The sequence below is a fragment of the Metarhizium brunneum genome, chromosome 1 (assembly GCF_013426205.1).
Source record: "Metarhizium brunneum chromosome 1, complete sequence".
Taxonomy (NCBI): domain Eukaryota; kingdom Fungi; phylum Ascomycota; class Sordariomycetes; order Hypocreales; family Clavicipitaceae; genus Metarhizium; species Metarhizium brunneum.
The window spans coordinates 6,495,384-6,517,155 of record NC_089422.1 but is presented as its reverse complement, the minus strand read 5'-3'; the positions used below and the strand labels follow the sequence as shown (position 1 = coordinate 6,517,155).

The following is a 21,772-nucleotide window of genomic DNA, read 5'->3' as shown; positions in this document are numbered from 1 at the left end:
ACCATGGACCTGACCAGCAGCAAGATGTCAATTCGTATGGCATCTACTTCCGCTGCTCAACTGCCAGATACAAGAAACAATACCGGGCATTGCTTCCCCAGATTCTCTTCTCCAAACTGCGGTCGGGACTCCAGATGGTGGCGCACCCCATCTCAAACGCCCCGAGATACGCTCCGCAGATGAGAGCATCCGCTGGGCCGCTTGGCAAGGGTCGATCCATGTCGGTGTAGTGGCCACTAAGGATGCCATCCGAGCACTGGGCATCGGATCAAACGGGTCAAGTAGTGAACGCGCGTTGTGAGTCGCCCGTACGCCATGTCGACATGGTCGTTCCGAGTTGTCTAGTCATGCTCAATTGCAAGGACTGTGCCACATCAAGTTGCGATATCTTGTTATGGACCCATGGGCCAATAAGTCCGGTTATGTGCTGCGAAGCATCGTCACCTATCATGACTGCAAATTCGCCTACAGTCCCAATCAATCACTTTGCTCTCCTTTCCGGAGCCATATCCCTCCCTAATAGGCATTCTCAGCAAAGCTCACTCTGCTTGTCCACGACATCAAGAGCCACCGGACACAACCCTCTCGCCACTTACTTGCTACCATCGGAGGCTGGTCGAGGTAGTATCAGTTCTGACCGGCAAGTAGTATGCCAAAGGAGTCTCGCTCCACAGCCAAGGCAGAACTCCCTCATGGCCCCTGCTGAGGACGCGTGTTCCATTTCGGTGTAGTTTGTCAAAGCTCGAGCGCTTTCCTCTTGTATTAGACCGGTAGTCATGGCTTCAGGACTGCAAGTTCTCCGAGACCCCTGCTCCGAGCCTGATATTCACCCTCGGAACGAAAGCCCAGCATTGGATTTCAAAGCCAGAGGTCAGGCGGGATGACTTACACGCACACGTACCAGCCATGAGACGCATATTGTCCTGCCTCATCCACAATTTCATATTTCCACGTTCGCTTGGAAGAGCTTGGAATATGAGGTTGATAGTTTCGTCAAAGTTGACTCGAGGACCAAACGAGGTGAATCCATCGTTGACATTCGATTCATCTCCATTTGTGAGGGTTTCGGAAGCTACTTCCATCGAATTCTTGGTGTCAGACATAATTGAGCGAGAAATGCGACATGCGCAAGTTGAGTAGAAGCTGGTAGAGCTTGGCAGTTGGCAGAATTGCACCTGCCAACACCGCAATAAATTGAGAGATTGTGTCATTGGCGCCAAGCGGCTTGAGAGACGTGACCGTTAACTTGGCATATTAAGCGAATAGTTGGCCTGTAGAGTGATGACAGCCAAAACAATGACGGAAAGGAATTTGTGGGTTACATCTTTGGATGCCTGTAAGAGTCTGGGAGACGGCGCACATGGCACATGTGCACCATTCTCCGTTACAATACAGTGGTAGTAGTCTGCAGAGTTAGTACTTTTGCAAATGCAAGTGAAACGACACCAAAGATCAAATATGGGCTTCACACGAATATTCTCAACATACGAAATTTCGAGGTATCCGCTGGGTAGTTTCCTGTCTTGTTCCTCGCACGCGTCCCCTCACCGAAATTCGGCTTATAGCACCAACTAATACGAATGAGTCAAATCTTGTTGGACATGCCAACTAACTCTGTAAAGTCAACGTGTTGGGAAAATGAAATCGGGTCCCCCTGGCAGGGCAGTAAACACTAAAATCTAGCCCTTGCAGACCGCCTGGGTGCTTGCAACTCGTAATTCGCATACCCCCATAACCAACCCCGCCTTCTCTCTCCTTCACTCGGATAATCACATTGTGGCCAGTGGGCAAGCACCAGCCACAATTCCTCGAAGCCCCACCGACATGGGTTCCCCGCCGGTTCCAAAAAAAATCCCCGGGTGCAATCCTTGGCCCCCGGAGTTATCATACAGAAACAAGTCATTCAAGCATCCCAGGGCATAAAATCACACAGTAATGAATAATCGCGGCCATACTCGGTCGCGCGCCATGGCAGGTGTAGGAGTTTCTTGGAAGAAGCTCGCAAGTCATCGGCTGATTTGCGCATTATAGCTTTGTAGTTATATTATAGTCTAAACTCAGAGTGCGCTCTAGCATCTCTAGTGGCTTGCATTATCTTGCTCATCTACGGAGTAATTTCTACACATTTCGCATGATCCGATGTTGACACTAACCGGGAATGACGCAATAAATATGTAGTCTTTCCTCTAATTCGCTATAGCCGTATAATACGGACGGAACATTTTAGTTGGCAGTTTTCTCTTTTTTCGGCGTTTCCTTTTCTGGAAATATGCCCGTGAGGACATAAATTGAAAAGCATGCGCCAACCGACACCCACGCAGTAATTCAGGCAAGTTATTCTCCGGTGTAGCTACATATGTAGCTACATCATCTCGAATGGCGCCAACGACGCCCACTCCAGATCCATTCGTGTCGATACATCACGAGCTATTTCCTGCACCACATGGCCATACATCTGTCTCACCGTGCCACATACCAACTGCTAAAATCACATCAATCAATCAGTTTCATGTTTGTGTCCGCGCAGGAACGTTTATCCTTTATATACATTTACATCGAGATCTGGGGCTTCTCCTCTCACATGCTAAAAAAAAAACCCCCCAAAAAAAACCCAGGGCAATACACACTGCATATACAGCAAGACATATCTGTTGTGTATCTACAAATTGACACATCTCCCTTGGTTTGTCGAGGAGGTAGGTTGGTTTGTTTCCTGCTGACTTCCTTATGATGGCACGCCTGATCACACAAAGATGCAGCTTTCAGTGCTCTTGATACACAAAATTATCTGATTGTCACATTGTGATCTACGGACCTCACCCGAGGAGTGGTTGCGATAGCATCAGCGTATCCTGGTATGGCTTCTGGGCAAAGTATATTGGTGGTCTGGACAATCCTCTCACCCGTTACAAGAGAAACGAATGGCTCAGCATGACAGCTATCTTTACCAAACCAAGCAATACGTAATGGGAATAAAGTGATGAGCCTTTTCTATCAAATGCTAGGATGCTTTCAGCGTTACACATTCCCGAGCCTTTCAGGACACACACACAAGACTCAGTGTGGCCAAAATCTATGGAGAAAAAACAAAGGAAACTATATCATACACAAGCTGTTGGCAAGCTAGAATATCCCAGGATTGGCAGCCGAGTTCGTCGCTTAATATGGCAAGGCCCGCCTCTTCTCTCACATGCAAATAGACCAAAGCAACACGCCGAGACCAAACTATTGGCAAAGGGCATTGCAAACAGAAGAGAGTAACAGGGGGGGCTCCTGCTGTCGATTCGGCTATATATACAAGCAAGAACTGTTGGTTCCACATATACATCAGAAGTTACTCTCGGACGCCAAAAAGAGTATTGGTATCATGAAATAAGAACGCCGAGCTCAATGCGCGCCGTTTCATTGATCAATGGCATGCACTTGAACATGTCGTAATAATCATTGACGCACTTGGTTCGAGCCTCGCCGTGCCCTGGTTTTGTGCTAATACCATTCTTTGGTACGAAGCTCACATAAGGTTCCTTGCCCTTGACGAGCAGAGGTCCCTCGCCGGATAGTAGTGACGTTATAAAGTTGAGAGCAATGTCTTCGCAGTTGAAATGCTCGTCGACGTAGGCTCGGATCTTCTTGGGGACTTCATCCTGCGATGAATAGTAGTCCATGAAGGAAATATGGGTAAAAGCAAGTCCAGATAAGATCATGTTATAATAATTTTGGCCCTCCTCTGTGGAGCAGCCAGTGTACTTCCACCCGCCATCAGCATCCCGGTCCGCGCATCGGGTAAATCCTCCCGTCATGCGACGTCGGCCAAACTTGCGCCAAGTTTGAAACACGAATTCGAGGTCTTTGGGTTTGTAGTAAATGTCGTCATCGGACAGGAAAATGGCTTGAGTCTTGTATGCAGGGTCGGGCCATAGTTTCTGGTTGAGGCTGTTCTCTCTCGAGGGTCGGTACCGAACGGGAACGCCGTGTTTCGACTGGTAGTTTGGAGGAGGTGCATTCTCAACATCGTTCCACACCACGACGACTTCTGTCAATGAGGGAATCTTCTCGGATAATAGAGCATGCAGAGTGTCATTCAGCTCTTTGGGTCGACGATATGTTTGCATTGCGATACTAGGAAAACATGATTAGACAAGATGGGTGCAAACTTTGTATGCAAATAGGCCAGTCCATACGTGAACTTGTCATCGCGCAGGTTTCGGTACTTTGTTTGCGATTCCTTCCAGATCTCGTTAGATCCGGTAAAGTCACCACAACGAGGGATTGGTCTCGTCCCGGAAGAGATGCCCACTGCATTGGACATTTGCTGCAGGTACTTTTCTGGGGCATAGGTGAATAGGCCGAAGATGATGCCAGCCGACAGAGCAAAGGCAAGGATAATGGTGGCAATTCGCTTAAACAGACGGGGTTGAATGCCGCCCAGAGGCTTGGATGCGTCCATGATACCTTGAATTCGTCCGAGGTTGTAGGCCGCCGCGATGCGATTTAGTTGTCGATCCTACTCCAGAAGAGGCGATTTTGGGAGGAACGGCGGGCAGTCGATAATAAACGGCTAGCCATGAGGATGGCCTACTGGCAAAGAAGCGAAAGGCAGATGAAGAGGCGGCGGGAAAACATTAAAGGATTGGAGTAGTCCGTAGTTTTTTTCACATTGCTGGTAGGAGTTGATTATGCCAAGATGCATGAAGGCAGCAGGTTTCAAGGGAGATGACAACATTTGAACTTGTTTGGATATGAGTGGCCATTGGCTTACTATGTGGGTGGAGCAACTGACTAGAGATGTCCGGTACATCTTACGCACTAGGCTCGCCCTGACAAGATTGGCACCTACGTACAGTGGGTGTACTTATGTAACCAGTTGACCTGAAAGGTTCAATGAATCTAACAGCACGAAGCTTTAGAAATGCAGCAAGGGCCGTCCTCAGCAACAATTAGGAGATGGCTATCCAGAACGTATAGCTATCATCCCTACAAGTAACTAGGTGTGTCGCTGGAAGCACCGATACAGCGCAGCTTTCAACAAAGGGACGCAGCCAAGAGAACCGAGATGCACCGGATGTTACATGAGGATCGGGCCGCTTTATTAAGCACTTTTGAAAGCTGCTCAGGTGGCCCCGTGTCAACAAGTATGTACTTACTTTTAAGTACTTAAGTATGTAGGCTTTCCGCATTCCCACGTATCCTAATTCTGCGTCATTGTGTAGACATGGTGGGCGCGGGACTCTATCAATAATACCCGAACCCCAATTTTCCAGCCTTCATTATCCAACCGACACAATCAGCTCAATATTACATCACCTGAATTAATCATCTCCGTTTCATTACCTCAGCCTCTTTAATCAGTAAAGGCAGTGCACGTGTGCAAAAAAATGGGTCGCCTTTAGTCAAGACGAAGGACGGAGCGAAGGCAGAGAGGAGGCAGAGAGAATTGCATCAGGCATGCACAGGCAGAGTGAAAACCTGCAGTCATACTCGCCGCAAATAGTGAGACAATACTGGACATTCGCTTATACTACCAACCTTGGGACCTCTTCTGCAGAAAATTACTGACACGTATCTTTGCCAGGACCGCCGGCTGACACTCTCATCATCTACACACATGCCGGTTTAACCCCTATAGGTCTGGTTACTCAAACAGGGCCACCTCAATGTCAATGTCAAGTTCTTAATGTGGATGATCGGGGCTGGGAGTTCCAGAAACATACATGGGCCAACAAGTGCCTGGGGATGGAACCTTGATACGGACAGTGTTGAACTTTAATTAATATGGCCATCCCCAGACTCCTAACCCAGGAACCACTCGAGGGTCTATACCCCTGCACTGCCTGCATCGCTTGGATAAAAGAAGCAGACTTCAGAAGCGCACGGCGCGGTCGACAATGGGCCGACTCGGCAAATAGTCGCACTGGCTTTTTGTTTGTCCTCGTCGACTTTGCAAGGACTCCATGTCGTACGCCCCGATGTAACCTAGCCATCAGCCGACACGGCCCATCGGGCCTTTCAGCCATCGCATTTGTGGCCCTGGGAGGCTTTCTTCCCTGAACATTGGAAGTTTAAACTCCGGTGCCGCTTTGGCGGAAGCTTATGTCTCGAGGTAATGCGTCACTCTTCAGGTACTAGTTCTCAGACCGCACGGCCATGTGCCAAATTAGCCGGCGTCATGGGACGGCAACATGCGCCATCCGAAGGTCTCGCTTACTTAGATATAAAATGTTTGGCCGACGGCTTAACTCAATTCAACCAATCTGTTCTGCCATTTATGATGCGGTTTGGGCCTTTTCCGTTCCTTCTTTTTCGTCGTGCACTGCTGCCCCTTTCATTCTTTAGAGTGACAACGTCATCTGCATTTGCATTCGCTACACTCAAAGTCATTATCACTGTATAGCTTGCTTCTTCTCAGAGCTCTCTCCCGGGAGACGACGTCACTCACACAATGGTCTCAACCAAGTTGGAGAGTGCGCTTCTCGTAGCCGCAATCGCTACTGGTGTCATTGGCAGGCCCGGATCTGGAGCCTCGCCCGCCAACAAAGCTTCTCCAGAAGAGTTCCTTCACAGCCGGAACCTGCCTGATGGATACTATGTGCCGTCGTACTATCCAGCTCCCTATGGAGGGTGGATAAGCGACTGGCAGGAGAGCTATCGTAAAGCCAGAGAATTCGTGGCTTCCATGACCTTGGCTGAGAAAACTAACATCACTGCCGGCACTGGCATATTCATGGGTAAGTTGTATTGGATGTATTGCCCACGAAAGAACATACCAAGTCCTCTGAATGTTTAGACTGACAAGGACGGCAGGGTGAGTGACTCAAGTAGTACTAGATCTTCAAGCATTTCGCTTGTCTACCTAGGTATTTGTATTTACACCGAATTCCTCACTGACAAGTTAGACGCTGCAACGGCAATACAGGATCTGCTCCTCGTGTAGGATTCCCGCAGCTTTGCTTCAACGACGGCCACAACGGAATTCGACAAGCCGACAATGTGACAGTCTTCCCAGATGGAATCACCACTGGCGCCACTTTTGACAAGAAACTCATGTACAGCGCGCTGTCGCCATTGGTAAAGAAGCCCGTGGCAAGGGCGTTAATGTGTGGTTAGGTCCAACTGTCGGGCCTATTGGACGGAAACCAAAGGGTGGTCGCAACTGGGAAGGTTTTGGCGCCGACCCGTCCTTGCAAGCCATTGGGGCTCGTGAGACAATCAAAGGCGTCCAGGAGCAGGGCGTGATTGCAACCATTAAGCATTTCATCGGCAACGAGCAGGAAATGTATCGCATGTACAACCCGTTCCAATATGCCTACAGCGCCAACATAGGTATACCGCAGCCAGCCTCACATCCACACCTCTCCATGTCCCTTCATAAGCTGACAGTTCCTTGCTCTAGACGACAGAACTCTGCACGAAGTTTACATGTGGCCCTTCGCAGAGGGTATTCACGCTGGTGTTGGATCAGTTATGATGGCGTATAATGCAGTATGTTGCTGGGCAGCAATAGTTGCTTGATTTGGCAAAATGACTAATTGATACAGGTAAATGGTACCGCGTGCAGTCAGCACCCATATCTAATCAACGCGTTGCTCAAGGACGAACTAGGCTTCCAAGGCTTTGTCCAGTCCGACTGGCTTGCTCACATGTCCGGCGTGGCCTCTGCCATTGCTGGCTTGGATATGGACATGCCAGGAGACACTCAGGTTCCATTGTTTGGCTTTTCATACTGGATGTACGACCTCACCAGATCGGCTCTCAACGGCTCCGTACCCATGGACCGGTTGAACGACATGGCTACACGTGTCGTGGCCTCATGGTACAAAATGGGCCAGGATAACGGCTTCCCGGAGACAAACTTCCACACATTGACAAGAGATAGTGTAGGCATGCTATATCCAGCTGCCTTCCCCGACACACCAAGCGTCGTGGTTAACAACTTCGTTCCTGTCCAAGACGATCATAATGAGATTGCTCGTCAAGTAGCACAGGATGCCATTACACTTCTGAAGAACAATGGCAACTTGTTGCCACTGAGGACGTCTCAGTCACTCAAAATTTTCGGCACGGGAGCTCAAACGAACCCAGATGGCCCTAATGCCTGCGCCGATCGAAACTGCAACAAGGGTACTCTTGGGCAAGGATGGGGATCTGGCACGGTGGATTACATGTACCTTGACGACCCGATTTCTGGTATCAAGACCAGGGCCCAGGACGTCCAGTTCTACGACACGGACTCTTTCCCAGATCAAATTGACCAACCAAAGGATACAGATGTTGCCCTTGTCTTCATTACCTCGGACTCAGGAGAGAATACCTATACTGTTGAAAACAACCACGGCGACCGAGATGCGTCCGGTCTGTACGCATGGCACCACGGGGATCAGCTGGTCAAAGACGTCGCCTCAAAATACAAGAATGTCATTGTGGTAGCACACACAGTTGGCCCCATGATACTCGAGAAGTGGATTGACCTACCTGCAGTGAAGTCAGTGTTGGTTGCTCACCTGCCAGGCCAAGAGGCTGGACAATCTCTTGCCGACGTCTTGTTCGGCGACGTCTCGCCAAATGGCCATCTTCCTTACTCTATTACAAAAAAGGAGGAAGACCTACCGGAGAGCGTGACGAAATTGATAAGTGCCCCGAATATCCACCAACACCAAGACACATACACGGAAGGCTTGTATATTGACTATCGATGGCTGAACAAAAACAACATCAAGCCTCGATATGCATTCGGACATGGTCTGAGTTACACCAATTTCACGTATTCGAACGCAACAATCACCAAAGTTGGCCAAATGACAAAGACTCCGCCCACCAGGTCACCCAAGGAGGGCATCCTTGACTACACTCAGCCTATCCCCGAGCCTAGCGAAGCTGTGATGCCCGACGGCTTTCACAAGCACTGGCGATACATTTACTCGTGGCTCCAAGCTTCCGAAGCGAAAAATGCTGCTGCAGACGTGAAAAAGAAGTATCCATATCCCAGCGGATACTCAACAGCCCAGAAGCCTGGTCCTCGCGCTGGCGGTGGGCAGGGGGGCAATCCCGCATTGTGGGATGTTGCTTACAAGCTGTCTGTAGTGGTCACCAACGCTGGATTAGATCACTCTGGGAAGGCTTCCGTACAGGCGTATCTGCAATTTCCCAAGAACATCACCTACGAGACGCCCATCATCCAGCTGCGCGATTTTGAAAAGACAGAGGTGCTTAGGTCTGGCGAAAGTACCACTGTGGAGTTGCAGTTGACTAGGAAGGACCTGAGTGTGTGGGACGTCGTGCTACAGGATTGGGTTATTCCCGTTGTTGATGGGGGATATACTGTGTGGTTGGGAGGTGCCAGTGATGATTTGAGGGTTTCATGTCATGTTGATGGGATGAAATGCCAAAGTGCAGCAACGAGTGAATGATGAATAAGGAGGATAGTTAGAGAAGACAGCGTGTACTCAACAAGAACAACTGCTCAAAGTCACTCTCTTTAACCCTTTGCTCTCAGGTAGTCAAAAGGGAGCAAAAAAAGAAAAGAATAAAGAAACTCCCAAGGTGGTAGTACATCGCTGGTCGTCTAATTTGCCACGGATGCTCTTCTACAAACATGTAATGCCCACTCCATGGCCCACCCATAATGTACATACGTGCGTTTGAAGCAATGTGCCCTCAGCATCTGATAGCCGCACATCTGGAGACCACGCACAAACCGGCCGCCCAGTCTATCAGTTGCTCTGCCCGTGAGGCACAACATTCGGCCTTTTGCTCTCACTGGGCCAATTGCTTTCTGCCCTTTAGTCGCCTCCTTTGCAGAATTTTTCTTCCCGTCCTGCTTCGCATTCTATACAAAAACCCATGTCTGCGCTTCTGAACCAATCTCGTGTGTCCGTTCATTGTGTTTCGAGGGCCGAACCGAAGCTGCAGTCCACTCAGGGACGGATGCGACGAGACAGCACTTGTCGGGAGGGCATCTACGGTTTCGCCGGCGAAGGAGGTATTTATATCAGGTGTGAAGAATGTGAGTGCCGGGCGGAGGGAGGGGGTGAGCGATGGACGGAGGGGAGAAAGAGTTGTGAAAGTTCTGTCGCAGTTAGTTTACCGATCGAGTTTTGTAATTCCGCTCATATTGTGCACACCTAGGCGTAGAGGATATTGATTTGCTGAGAATAGGTCGTATGAGGCGTGTGATGGACTGCATATTGTCGAGGGCGCGGGTAGTTGCTTTGACAGATTAGGAGACGTGATGATTTGGTGATGTATGGAGAAGGTCGAGGTGGTTTTGATGGGAAGTTTTGTGGAGCTCTGATTGGTGAAATTTCAAAGTGGGGATTCTGCCAGTAGGACATCGGAGGACGTCTTCATGGGAATGTGTAGAGGATGCATTAACACGACAGTTCTTATTCAAGCTAAGTTCTGTAACTGAATGGTAATAAAAAACTAAGATTATGACAGAAGTACTAATTCCGTGGGCCGATTAATGGGATACAAGGTATCTCCACTTGGGCAGCATGATAGGAGAACCTCCAGAGTATTAGAATTTAGAAACTTGAATCAGCATTTTCCACAAGTGCGTCCGTTGTCAATTGCGAAGATAATTTCATGTCGTTTAGTGATCGGTCGCCGGGTCACCTCCAAGGTCCAAGTTGTCCCTACAATTTGCATAGCCTACCATTCCGTCGCCATCCCAAGTACCTAGTATCTTAAATGCATTGGCCTTCACAAGTACAAACCATTGTCGGCGTGCACGTACTCGACGGTAAGCAAGATGAATTATTCCCCATGGTACATGGAGTGACCGTCAGTACGGGTAACGGGGTAGGAGGTAGCGATGCAAAGTCCTCCACAGTGATGACCCTTGGAGCAAGGCATGGTTGGTGTACAAGCGCTTCCCTTCGAGCACTGGTGCTTCCCGCCAACAGCACAGTGGTGTAGAGAGGAGGTAGACGGCGGTGTCGTCGCAATACATTGTCCACCCCAGGGTTTGTCGGGTGTGGAATACATTGTCGGGGTACAGGTGCTCCCAGAAGGACAATGGCAATTTCCTCCCATCGTGCAAGGAATGATGGGGACTGAGACGACGGGCGGAGGTGTGAAGCAGAGGCCGCCACACGGGTGGCCCAATGTGCAGGTCTCTGTAGGAGTGCATGTCCATGACGTTGAACATGGCTGATTATTCCCAACTACACAGGGGATGGTGAACTGTGGAGGTGGTGTTGTCGAAGGCTCGTTACAGAATGCAAGTGCAGCGAAGGGCAAAATGCTCAGAAGAGATTGACGCATGGTTGGCAAATTGACTAATGAGAAGTGGTATTTCTTTTCTAACCGGGAAAGGGTTTTCGAATCATCAAACCATGACGCGACGCTCTTCCCTGGGGAATTGTCCATTTATTTATATGCACGGCAGTCTAGACAATCGCGCGCACGGCATCCGGATCTCGACTTACTAATTAGTGTTAAAGACAGCTGAAAACCTGATCTTCCCTGGTTCGCTTATTTTCGACATCCTGGTATGTCGTGCATATGTAAGTTGGGCATCCTGCACCATAGGAGTATTAAGTCATCGATAACGAAAGACGTCCTCATAACCAATGAGCATTTTGGGATATTCCCAGTCATTCAGCACTTCACGCATAATTGTTAACGAATTGCAACGCCGTCTATCAATGCGTTGCAGTCTGTCTCGCCGATATTCTCTCGTATACAAAATTTGTGGCGGTTGCGGCTGTTATAGCCGGTAACCTGAACCAAGCTCAACCAGACATTTACGAATGGTCTACGCGGATATATGTTAGGGTGTGGCCAGCTAGCCACTAGGCCAAATCAAGCCGTGATAGCGCGGATAGATAGAGTTGGTAGCGTGAATAGCACGATCCGTATTTTGATGGTAGGTGAGGAATTGGTCTCGCTGTTTCCCCCCCAAGCTAACGCGCAGCTGCGGCTGAAGCTGAGGTCCCTCGTGATAACACTGTCGAGTCCGACACCGCAAAACAAGATCTCTGAATACGAGTGTAGGTAGATTGTTTAGCACAGGATGGCTGTACGCCCCGTATCCGGCAGTTGGCTCATGCCGACATGGGTGAACAAGGGAGGCCGTCGTGAAGTGTAGGTAGGTAGGCAGGTATTGAGGGCGACGGCAAGCGTTATTGGCGCGAGTTAAAAAATCGAGTTGAAAGGCTGAATGAATGGAATGCCTGGGAACTTGGGAAGATTATGGCATGTGGATAAGAATGCTTGTCGCAGCAGAATTATTGTCGCTTTGGCCACAAAGTAGAGACGAAGTCAATCAATTTTTAAACGATTCCGTTGATTGGCAGCTTGAGGCGTAAAGGCGGTCATGGAGATGATCTCATAAGCTATCTCTTTAGTTGCCCAATAGCTCGTGGAGACTCGCTTACCTAAGAAAATTTAGCAGAAGAGGCCCCACGAGCCATTGGGCAGCTAAAGAGATTGGCCCAATAACCCGTGGGCCCGGTCTTGACTACTGAAGGCCCCATGCGGCTTCAGGTACGGGCAGCCATTTTTGAACTTTCAAACCAAAAGCTCGCGCCCACACTGATGGCTATGGACCTTCCTAAAGACCCTGTCTCTTTATTCCAGCTATTCTGTCCCGTATCGCTAGTTGAAGAGTGGGTTGGCTGGACCAACAGCTATGTTGCACTCCTTTTAACGAAGGAATTACCGCCAAAACCCCTTGCAAGCTGGCAGCAGACGACTGTCGCAGAAGTGTATATATGGCTTGCAATCCTAATTTATATAGGAATTCACAAAGAAAAACGCGTCTCCGACTACTGGATTACTCCTAAGCCAGGAGAGCTCAAGCTAGTACATCCAGTCACGAAATGGATGACTTATCCCCGATTCCAGCAACTTTTTCAATTCCTTCGCATCTCTCCACCCTCCGAATCCAATACCACTAGCTCTGTCGAACGCACGATATCGCAGGTATCCCGATGGTCAGAGCACATACAAGCAGTCTCCTCTGATCTCTTTGTGCCAGGCAAACACATCGCCATAGATAAGTGCGTGATCCGATTTAAAGCGGGCTCAAGAAAACCTGGTCCAAAAGGCATCAAGGCTTGGGTTGTTGCACAAGAGGGCTATTTTGTGCGGTGGAAATTCCACATTCCGGACTCAAGGCCTCGAAAACAAGGTATTCTAGTCAGAACGCAAACCAACAAGCATCGATTGGCAAAGACACAAGCCGCGGTATTAGACCTAATATTGCAGCTTCCAATTACCAGCTATCGGGTCTTTTTTGACGATCTCTTTACAACGCCACAGTTGTTACGCGCCTTACGAGATCACGGTGTTGTATCCACGGGCGGAGCTCGTCTAAATGGTGACATTGATCCTCCTTTCGCTCTGGTTAAAAGCCAAGATAGCAGGGGTCAAGTACAGTGGAAGTTCGATGGGTCACGAGCAGATAATCAGGTAATCTATCTAGGTATCTCCCCTAGTATTGCCCATATTAATTCATTCGTTTACAGGCAAACCCGGCTGCTTGGAAGGATAATGCTCTTGTGTTATTTCTCAACTCTTTTCTTGATGGCAGCAACACTCGGGAAACTCAGCGACGCCGATCAAGTTCAACGAAGGCAAGAGCACAACAAGAAGCACCGGAGCCTTCTGGTACTGCGTCAGAGATGGTCATGCAGATGCCTTCCATCGCTGTTTGCTACAACGAACGCATGAATGCCGTGGACAGAGGCGATCAATTACGATTTCATCTCGGCTACAAACACTCAGTTCACCACGACTCTGGGCAGGCTATAGCTTGGACGTTTATTTTTGATACAGTCCTTGTAAACACATATATCTTACAACAGAAAAAGAAGTATAATTGGAAATCATACAATGAGCAGACCAGCTGGCGAGAGGCAATCGCAGTCGGCCTAATTAAGCAGTTTAATTCAGACGGAGCCACACGGAGGAGATTTTCTACCGGAGACGAATTCACGCCCTTTGCAGAACATCATCACGTCAAAAGTACTAAATACAGTTCATGCGTTGGCTGTCAGCGCCGGCAGGTTGGTGTAATAGCCACAAGAAACTCAGCAAGAGCCCCTCCCGGCGAGGTATATCAGAGTAGCTCAAAGACGCGGGCTAGGCAGACGAATTACAGGTGCGATAAGTGCAATGTAGCCCTTTGTACCCAGCAGGATTGTTGGTATTTCTATCATCTACCAATATGTACGTAGGTCCTAGGTGTATTAGACCCAGCGCTATCTACCAAGTTAGCTCAATGTCTATGTTATTACAACTCCGCAAGTGATCAGGCAACGCCGGAGGGCGCCATCGTCAAGAGTACAGAAAGCGGGGACTGGAGATGTTCTCTACAACGTGATCCGCATATCACCAAGAATAGTGCATTGTGTTGGACAGATTCACATATTCGATGATGTGAGTATCTCCTCATGCGAAATGTAGGGTACTCGAAAGGTGCTAGGATGAAGAGAGTACGCATGCCATAATAGCTTAAATTAGTGTCAAATGGAAGCCCATTGTCACATGAAAACCTGGAAACGACACATCCTCAACATCGAGTCGTATATTGCGACAGGATATACTGCGTATAGCAGAGGCGCGCTGTCCAGCAAGCTGCTGGACCAGACGGGGTCCAGATGTCAACATTGGTTGCTACAACAGCTCAGGCCACTGCCAAGCAGTGACGTTTTAAGTATTCATTACCACACTTGGAAACAACTCTGTTCATTCCAGTCTTCTATGTCTTCCCAAATTTGTTGTGCTCATGTACTATAGTCTAGACTAGGTTGCAGAGCAGGACAGAGCGCACAGAGCCAAGAAGGAACGGATTCGTGAATTTCCAAGGAATACTTTTCATTGCGATAGGTAACGCGTTTGGCTCGTTCTAGATCGAAGTTGAAGTCCTTCATCATTTCTTCTGGTGTTGCTTGTTTGACTTTGCATTGAGCCGCTTCAGCGGTCCAAGTTTCCGTGTGCGACATTTTGTCATTTCGGGTATTTATTAGCTTGTCTATATTTCGAGAGATAAGTACGGATAGGACTGAAGAATCAGCACCATAGAAGAACCCGCAATGGTCCTTGGTGCCCAATCCTGATTCATCCACAACTCGTATTGTTGGCCGTAGTGAGTCATCGGATGGGGAATTTCTTGCAGGTCTGAGCTATTAGCACCGAAGAGAAAGGGAGGGAAAACAAGCCGGAATGGAGCTTTTCAGATGTCCCTTTAGAGAAACTTCAGAGGATAATTTCGATAGATGTCGTGATACAAAGGACTTTGCGACAATAGGACTTGTACCAACACTCGAAACCCGGGCCTAACATGGTTTCTGCAGGACATCGTCCGACTGACCATCCAAGAGTTGGAGCCTTGCAAGGCCAAATTCCCTTCATCCCGGGTCAGAACAACTTGAATGCTCGTTTTGCTTCGTCAAGATAGAGTGTGCAGAAACTTGGTTACATCAACGCTTGCACAGGCCTTGTTTGTTGATTTGCGCGTACAGCACGGGGTCTAGTAGACTGAAAGCTGCTCGCTTTCAAATCCGCAGCCTGCATGGCTTCCCACCGCAGATGTCACAATGCTCAAGATCTCTCAGAGTGACCTGATCCCCACTCCCTATGCCTCTATGAAATTTCATACCTGACCTCTCGATATACCTCACCCGAGCTCAACCATTCATCAACCAGTTTCTCGACCTTCGCCCACGAAACTAGTAACGTGACCTCGCCGAAATAATTCACACCTCCAGCCTGTTTAAAACCCATATTCTCGAATAATCTTCTACTGCCAATGTTTCCTTCTTGAATCTTGACCATGAGCTCCGCCAGGTCAACTTGTCCAAGTTTAAGACTACATGCATACTCCTTCAGTATGTGTTTCATATTTTCGCGCAAATACATCAGTAAGGCTTGTACTGAGGCACTTCCAAATCCTTGCCTTCGATGCTTTGTGTTTGCGATCATGACATCGATTTCCCCTCTCAAGGCGGCATTGGCCTTTCGGTTTGGTGAGGTTTCTTCAGGATCATCATTTTGGTAAATAAAGAAATTGATGTCTCCAATCATGCGGTCATCTGCATCCACCACTTTCGCCTTGATTGATGGCGATGCTCGGTCTGCCGTGGGCAGTGCTTCACATATTATGAATGTGAGTTTTTCGTGGGCAGTTCGCCAGGATTGCTGGTTCTCGTATTCCTCTTCTAAAGTCAGTAGTTCAGAAGCTGTCGCTTCTCGAATTGCCTGGAACGCAAGTCAGATTGCGATGCGCATTGCAGCTGTTGGCTTGGCTAAGAGAAGTACCGGATCTCCCATCCATTCGTGGTATTTCCCGACATGATGAGCTTCATACGGGACCAGCAGCACTTTATTGGTACTGATGCCTAGGTCAGGTTAATTCTACACCGTGAGCTCATCACCATGGTCGACTTGCCTGTGGCTTGATTGACTCTCATGCTTGCAATTGACGCTGTCGGCCGGAAATGCAAGGCTATAGCCGTAGCGGGACAATTTTTTGGGAATCAGAATTTGTCAGGGTGGGCAACTTTTTGGGCCGCGTCAACGTCCACAATGGGACCACAGTACGTTACCACAAGGGTGTCGCCCATTTCGCGTTATTGAAAGAAAATGAGTGATGTTCCATTTGTTACAAGATGAAGGGTGCTAATTACATTTGGTTTTACATATATTACATGTTATACAAGTAATTGGACACGCATCTAACTGGACACGACGCGGATCACAGCCGGCTTGTCTTTTTAGCCGTCTTTAACCTCGCAGCATGCATCTCGGCCAACATTTTGGCCACAGCCTCTTCTCCCATGCGGGCTTCCATAGCTAGGAGCTCCGCAACTTGATTCATTTTATTCTTTGTTTTGTCATGCAGTGCCGAGCTCAGTTGTTCCATGATCTCAGCGTCTGAGTCATTCGCGTTTGGTGTTGGGGGGAAAATCGTGTCCCATTTCTTCAATCTAGCTGCTGAGTCTCCCGTCTGAGCTTCGGTGCCGTATTCCGGGTCCTTGCCCTTAGAAGCAAACTCAAGAGTGCGTCGATCTTCCCTAACTCCAAGTTCATTCAGCAGCAAGGATGCCTTGGTAGGCATGATTGGTTGCAGCAGGATGCCAGCGATACGTAAGGCCTCCGCGCAATTGTAGATAACCAAATTAAGCAGTATACGGGATTGTGGATTCGAGTTCTTGACTAGATTCCATGGTTCCGTATCCGAAACGTAGCGATTTGTCTGCAACTTGTCAGTGCTGTTTAAGCAATCTCATCCAACAGGTGAAGCCTACCTCACGAAGAAGATTGAAAACTTCGCGAATAGCGCCTCCAGTGTTGTACTTCTCCATCTCCTCGTAATATGCGGAAGTAATCTTCTCCAAATGATCGTCCAGGCTAAGAAAGGGCTGCTGCGAAGTGTGATCACGAATTTCCTCAAAGGCACCCTGGCGGAATGCTGTGACCGCCTCGAGAGTCGACCATTTTGAAGTAACCTTTGGTCGGGCAATTCGGTAAAGAAGATTGCCAATATTCGCCTGCAGCTCTTTGGCGTAAACTGACCCAATCAGCTGATTTGAGTAACTCATATCCTTGGTAAAGCTTCCGTTTCGCATGAGAAAGTATCGCAAAGGATCAATATCCCAACGTTGCACAGCAAAAAAGGGGTTGACCACATTGCCAAGTGATTTAGACATTTTCCGATTGGACATGGTCCAGTGATTATGGCAGAGTAACTGCTTGGGAAGAGGTAAATTTAGGGCCATGAGGAGAGCTGGCCAGTATACGGCATGGAATCGCAGAATATCCTTTCCAATAATTTGCAAATCCGCGGGCCAGAGTCCCATGTTATCCGATGAAGAATGCCATTTCCTGCCGTAGCCTGCCTGAGTAATGTAATTGATCAACGCATCAACCCAAACATATATCGTCTGGCTACGGTCCTCAGGATCCGGGATGCCCCAACTTAACCGAGCCGCAGGCCTCGTGATCGATAAATCCTCCAAGTGATTTTCAACCCAGTTGCGAACCTCGTTCATCCGATGTGCTGGAGTTATCCAGTTGGGATTCTCGTCATAGAATTTTAAAAGAGCATCCTTGTACTTTGTCAATGGAAAAAACCAGGTTTCTTCCTTGACCCATTCCACCTCGCTTCCTGTTTCGTCACTAACCATAATCTTCTTTCCTGTCTGGGGTACAATGTCTGGCCGCACTAAATCTTCTGGATAGAAGCATTCGTCGCTCACAGCATACCATCCTTCATGTGTTCCTTTGTAGAGTCCCAAATGTTCCGGCAGAGTGTGTTTTAGCTGCAGCAAAAACTCACTGACGGCTTCCTTGTGCTCCAAGTCCGTTGTTCGAATGAAAGCATCGTGGGAAATATCACCAGCAGCGGCCAGCTCTCGAAACTTGTTCGAGTAGTTGTCGCAAAATTCTTTGGGTGCTATTCCCTCTTTGGCGGCCGCTCGTTGGATCTTCATGCCGTGCTCGTCAGTTCCTGTAAGGAAAAAGGTTCCCTTGCCCTTGATTTGTTGCCATCGCTTCAGCACGTCCGCGAGAACCATAGTGTAAAGATGCCCAATATGGGGTGCTGGAGTCTCAAAAGTTAGACTACCAACACAAGCAATGGAAACAGTCATTCATACCGGCGTTGACATAAAAAATTGGCGTTGTAATATAATAGGACTTGTCTGTCGCAGCAGTCGGAGATCTGTCGGACGTGTTCCATCGCGCTTGGAAGATACGCCGAGGTCGACAGCTGCTGCAACCCCAGTCTAATGATGTCGAAAACTTCGACTGGCCTTTTAGTAAGCGTCCGAGTGCGCGCGGTGAGGATTGTCGCATTTTAATGAGCGTCTGGCCAATGTCTATCAAGGGAATGCAATCGGCTCGAGTTCGATACCTCAGCAATTAAGGCGTCAACTAAAAGTAGCAGGACCACACGATACACACTGTGCGAGTGTATTTGACTGATAACTGTGCACGAGATCATCGCTTGGCGGCGATTCGCGTCATTCCAACCACTGCTTTCTGTCCTTGGATTCCATATCACTCTCCTTTCTACAAGAGCTTTGCTGACCCAGAAGCATTATGCCCCTCCCAGGCTCAGATACTGAGGTTAAAGCCTCCAGCGAAGGTAGGTCAATCCAGACGAAGGTAGTTCGACACGATCCTCACAGACTTTCACTTGTAGCTGCAGAAAACTTCGCCAGTCACTACTACCAGGCCATAAACAACCGATCAACGCTTCTTCCCTTCTATATCAACTCTTCACCACGCTACTCTATCGCTGCCGACATCTCCATCAACGGCTCTGTTGTTGCCACACCTGCCGATTACACCACACTACTGGAGGCGCAAGGGCAAGGCGTGCGCTACGAGATAGAATCTCTAGATGCGCACGTTATCAATCCCTCATCAAAGTATGGCGCACCCGACAACATTCATGACAACAATAAAGTAGAGAAGAATGGAAGCCGGATGACCATTGTGGTCACGACAATGGGAAGAGTGCAATTCGGCAAAGGACGGGAAGCACCACGGAAAATGTTCAACGAGACCTTTGTGCTGGTACCAAACTGGGATTCTATGGCCAGGAACCCTCCCCGAGGCGTCAAGCGATGGCTAATCATGTCGCAAAATTTTCGCGCATTATGAGCCAGTCACGATGGAAGTGTTTGCGATCGAATGATAAGGGAAGAGACGAATATGAATTGCGTGTTGCCTTGGCGCTGGTACTATTGTTATGTTGAAATCAGAGGGAAACCGCTTTTTAGCCGTAGGTTTGGCGTTTGGTTAGTTTGGGCTTTCTACTCAACAGTTTTGAGCGACTATAAAAAACATCTGTAATTCACGTTTTTGAATGGTATTAGTCGCCTCTGCATCCCAGGCTGTGCTATATCTTAAGTCCTTATCCGAATGTTATGATTGAATAGAGTAGTGTCAAAATAAATGCCAAAGGCCTACCAAAACCTCGGTGGACCGTGCAGGGACAATAGCTCTTTCCACACCATCTCTGCCATTCTCGACCCTTAACCCCACCATCCACACTGCAGCCATGCCGCCCAAGGCGAAAGCAGTCACAAAGCCGAGCAATCCGGAGCCCAAGGACAGTGAGTTAATTGCTGGTTACAGAATAGTGTTGCAGCTCCAGGACTGATACAAACTTCACGTAGCTCCTGGACCAGGTCCAGAAACACTGAACGACCGAACGTCTCAACGCTACTACCAGACGAACCCCGTTGAAAAGCGAATCGAAGAAGCTGGCTTCACCGGTTTAACGCCCGCGGAGAAGAAAGTATACAGTTACACAAAGCTCATTCAACCGATCGCCGATCACAAAATCCCATTGTCTAATAAGACGGAAAGAGAGTACTGGAAACAAGTCACGAAGGAAGGTCTGCCCATTCGCCGCCTTCGACAGGGCTACTGCTGGGGCAAGGACAAAACAGGTCACGATATTGGCGCATATCAGCTCGACAAGTTTGACCAGCTTTTGATCAAGCAAGCTCAACTGGCTGCTCTAGATATTCATCATCGTCAGTTTCTTATCAACCGACGCAAAGCAATCGCTAGTGGCAGAGACTTCTTGGACGAAGAATCAGCGCAAGAAAAGAGTAGACGGAAAGACATGGCTACCTTGAACAAAGATCTTTATGGCGAAATTACGGGTTCTCTCTCCAACAACCTAGATTGGGACGACGTGATCCCTATTCCTCACAGTGAACCCGACGATGCTCTATCTAAGATTGCCTACCCCGACGACTATGCCGAAGGTAAGTGTCCTTGAGTGTGACGTGTTGAATTGCTGCTAATATGCCTAGCCACTTCGTATCTTCGCGCTGTCATGGCTGCAGATGAGTGCTCTCCAAGATGTCTCCGCCTGACAGAACATGTCATTTCTATGAATCCTGCACACTACACCGTGTGGCTATATCGCTTCAAGATTATTCAGACACTTAACTTGCCCGTTCCTGAAGAGATCGAGTGGCTGAACCAGGTAGCCCTGGCGAATCTAAAGAATTACCAAATATGGCACCATCGCCAGCTTCTGCTAGACTATTACTTCCCCAGTATTGATGGAGATGAAGAAACGATTAGGGCTTTAGGAAGAACCGAGACACAGTTCATTAACAATATGCTTAAAGAGGACTCGAAAAACTATCACGTTTGGTCTTTTCGGCAATACTTGGTCACGAAACTTGGCATGTGGAACATCACCGAACTCGCCGCGACGCAAAATTTGATTGAAGATGATGTAAGAAACAATTCTGCTTGGGCGCACCGTTTCTTTCTAGTCTTCTCGGACCCCAGTGTTGCCACGCCAGATTTACCTGCAACTATGCATGATCCAAAAATCCCCAGATCCCTCATTGACAGGGAGGTGGACTACGCAAAAGAAAAGATTGCTTTAGCGCCTCAGAACCAATCCAGCTGGAATTATCTCCGGGGGGTGCTCGCCAAGGGTGGACGAGACTTATCTAATGTTCGTGATTTCTCAGAGAGTTTTATATCCAACTTGGGTGCAGATAGCGAGGACGTAAAAAGTTCTCACGCTTTGGATTTATTGGTCGACGTCTATCACCAGGCTGGCGATATTAGCAAGGCTATTCTGTGTCTGCAAAGGCTTTGGGAGAAATGGGATCCAGTACGCGAGGGATATTGGAAGTATAGGGCGTCGGAACTGGAAGAGACAAAAGCATAGGAGTCAAACGTAATACTCACCAAGGCTGTCAATTCAATTTTTTGTCAGTCATATACACTTGTGTAACTGCTTAAATGCTAAGTAAGACTGGAGACAAAAACACATCCCTCG

The 21,772-nt window shown here is 48.4% G+C and overlaps 7 protein-coding genes across 7 annotated transcripts; 3 read left to right on the top strand and 4 right to left on the bottom strand.

The window, feature by feature from the left end:
- Positions 1-43: 43 nt before the first annotated feature.
- G6M90_00g019750 (uncharacterized protein) lies at positions 44-1,103 on the bottom strand (the record flags this gene model as incomplete). Its single annotated transcript, XM_014693082.2, has 4 exons — positions 44-256; positions 486-516; positions 597-612; positions 902-1,103. 4 exons carry the CDS (start codon positions 1,101-1,103, stop codon positions 44-46), a joined length of 462 nt encoding a protein of 153 aa, XP_014548568.2.
- Positions 1,104-3,365: 2,262 nt separating this feature from the next.
- On the bottom strand, positions 3,366-4,447 carry Extl3 (Exostosin-like 3; the record flags this gene model as incomplete). Its single annotated transcript, XM_014693083.1, has 2 exons — positions 3,366-4,119; positions 4,182-4,447. 2 exons carry the CDS (start codon positions 4,445-4,447, stop codon positions 3,366-3,368), a joined length of 1,020 nt encoding a protein of 339 aa, XP_014548569.1.
- Positions 4,448-6,439: 1,992 nt separating this feature from the next.
- G6M90_00g019730 (uncharacterized protein) lies at positions 6,440-9,404 on the top strand (the record flags this gene model as incomplete). The annotated part of the gene is made up of 5 exons (XM_014693084.1): positions 6,440-6,725; positions 6,914-6,987; positions 7,050-7,320; positions 7,391-7,479; positions 7,536-9,404. 5 exons carry the CDS (start codon positions 6,440-6,442, stop codon positions 9,402-9,404), a joined length of 2,589 nt encoding a protein of 862 aa, XP_014548570.1.
- Positions 9,405-15,588: 6,184 nt separating this feature from the next.
- Positions 15,589-16,415, bottom strand: G6M90_00g019720 (uncharacterized protein; the record flags this gene model as incomplete). Its single annotated transcript, XM_066129840.1, has 3 exons — positions 15,589-16,203; positions 16,264-16,343; positions 16,394-16,415. 3 exons carry the CDS (start codon positions 16,413-16,415, stop codon positions 15,589-15,591), a joined length of 717 nt encoding a protein of 238 aa, XP_065986046.1.
- Positions 16,416-16,699: 284 nt separating this feature from the next.
- On the bottom strand, positions 16,700-18,521 carry G6M90_00g019710 (uncharacterized protein; the record flags this gene model as incomplete). The annotated part of the gene is made up of 2 exons (XM_014693085.2): positions 16,700-17,200; positions 17,253-18,521. The coding sequence occupies 2 exons, from the start codon at positions 18,519-18,521 to the stop codon at positions 16,700-16,702; spliced, it is 1,770 nt and encodes a 589-aa protein (XP_014548571.2).
- A 526-nt stretch (positions 18,522-19,047) lies between these two features.
- Positions 19,048-19,614, top strand: G6M90_00g019700 (uncharacterized protein; the record flags this gene model as incomplete). The annotated part of the gene is made up of 2 exons (XM_014693086.1): positions 19,048-19,093; positions 19,151-19,614. The coding sequence occupies 2 exons, from the start codon at positions 19,048-19,050 to the stop codon at positions 19,612-19,614; spliced, it is 510 nt and encodes a 169-aa protein (XP_014548572.1).
- A 400-nt stretch (positions 19,615-20,014) lies between these two features.
- On the top strand, positions 20,015-21,661 carry RAM2 (Protein farnesyltransferase/geranylgeranyltransferase type-1 subunit alpha; the record flags this gene model as incomplete). The annotated part of the gene is made up of 3 exons (XM_014693087.1): positions 20,015-20,069; positions 20,133-20,732; positions 20,781-21,661. The coding sequence occupies 3 exons, from the start codon at positions 20,015-20,017 to the stop codon at positions 21,659-21,661; spliced, it is 1,536 nt and encodes a 511-aa protein (XP_014548573.1).
- Positions 21,662-21,772: the final 111 nt, after the last annotated feature.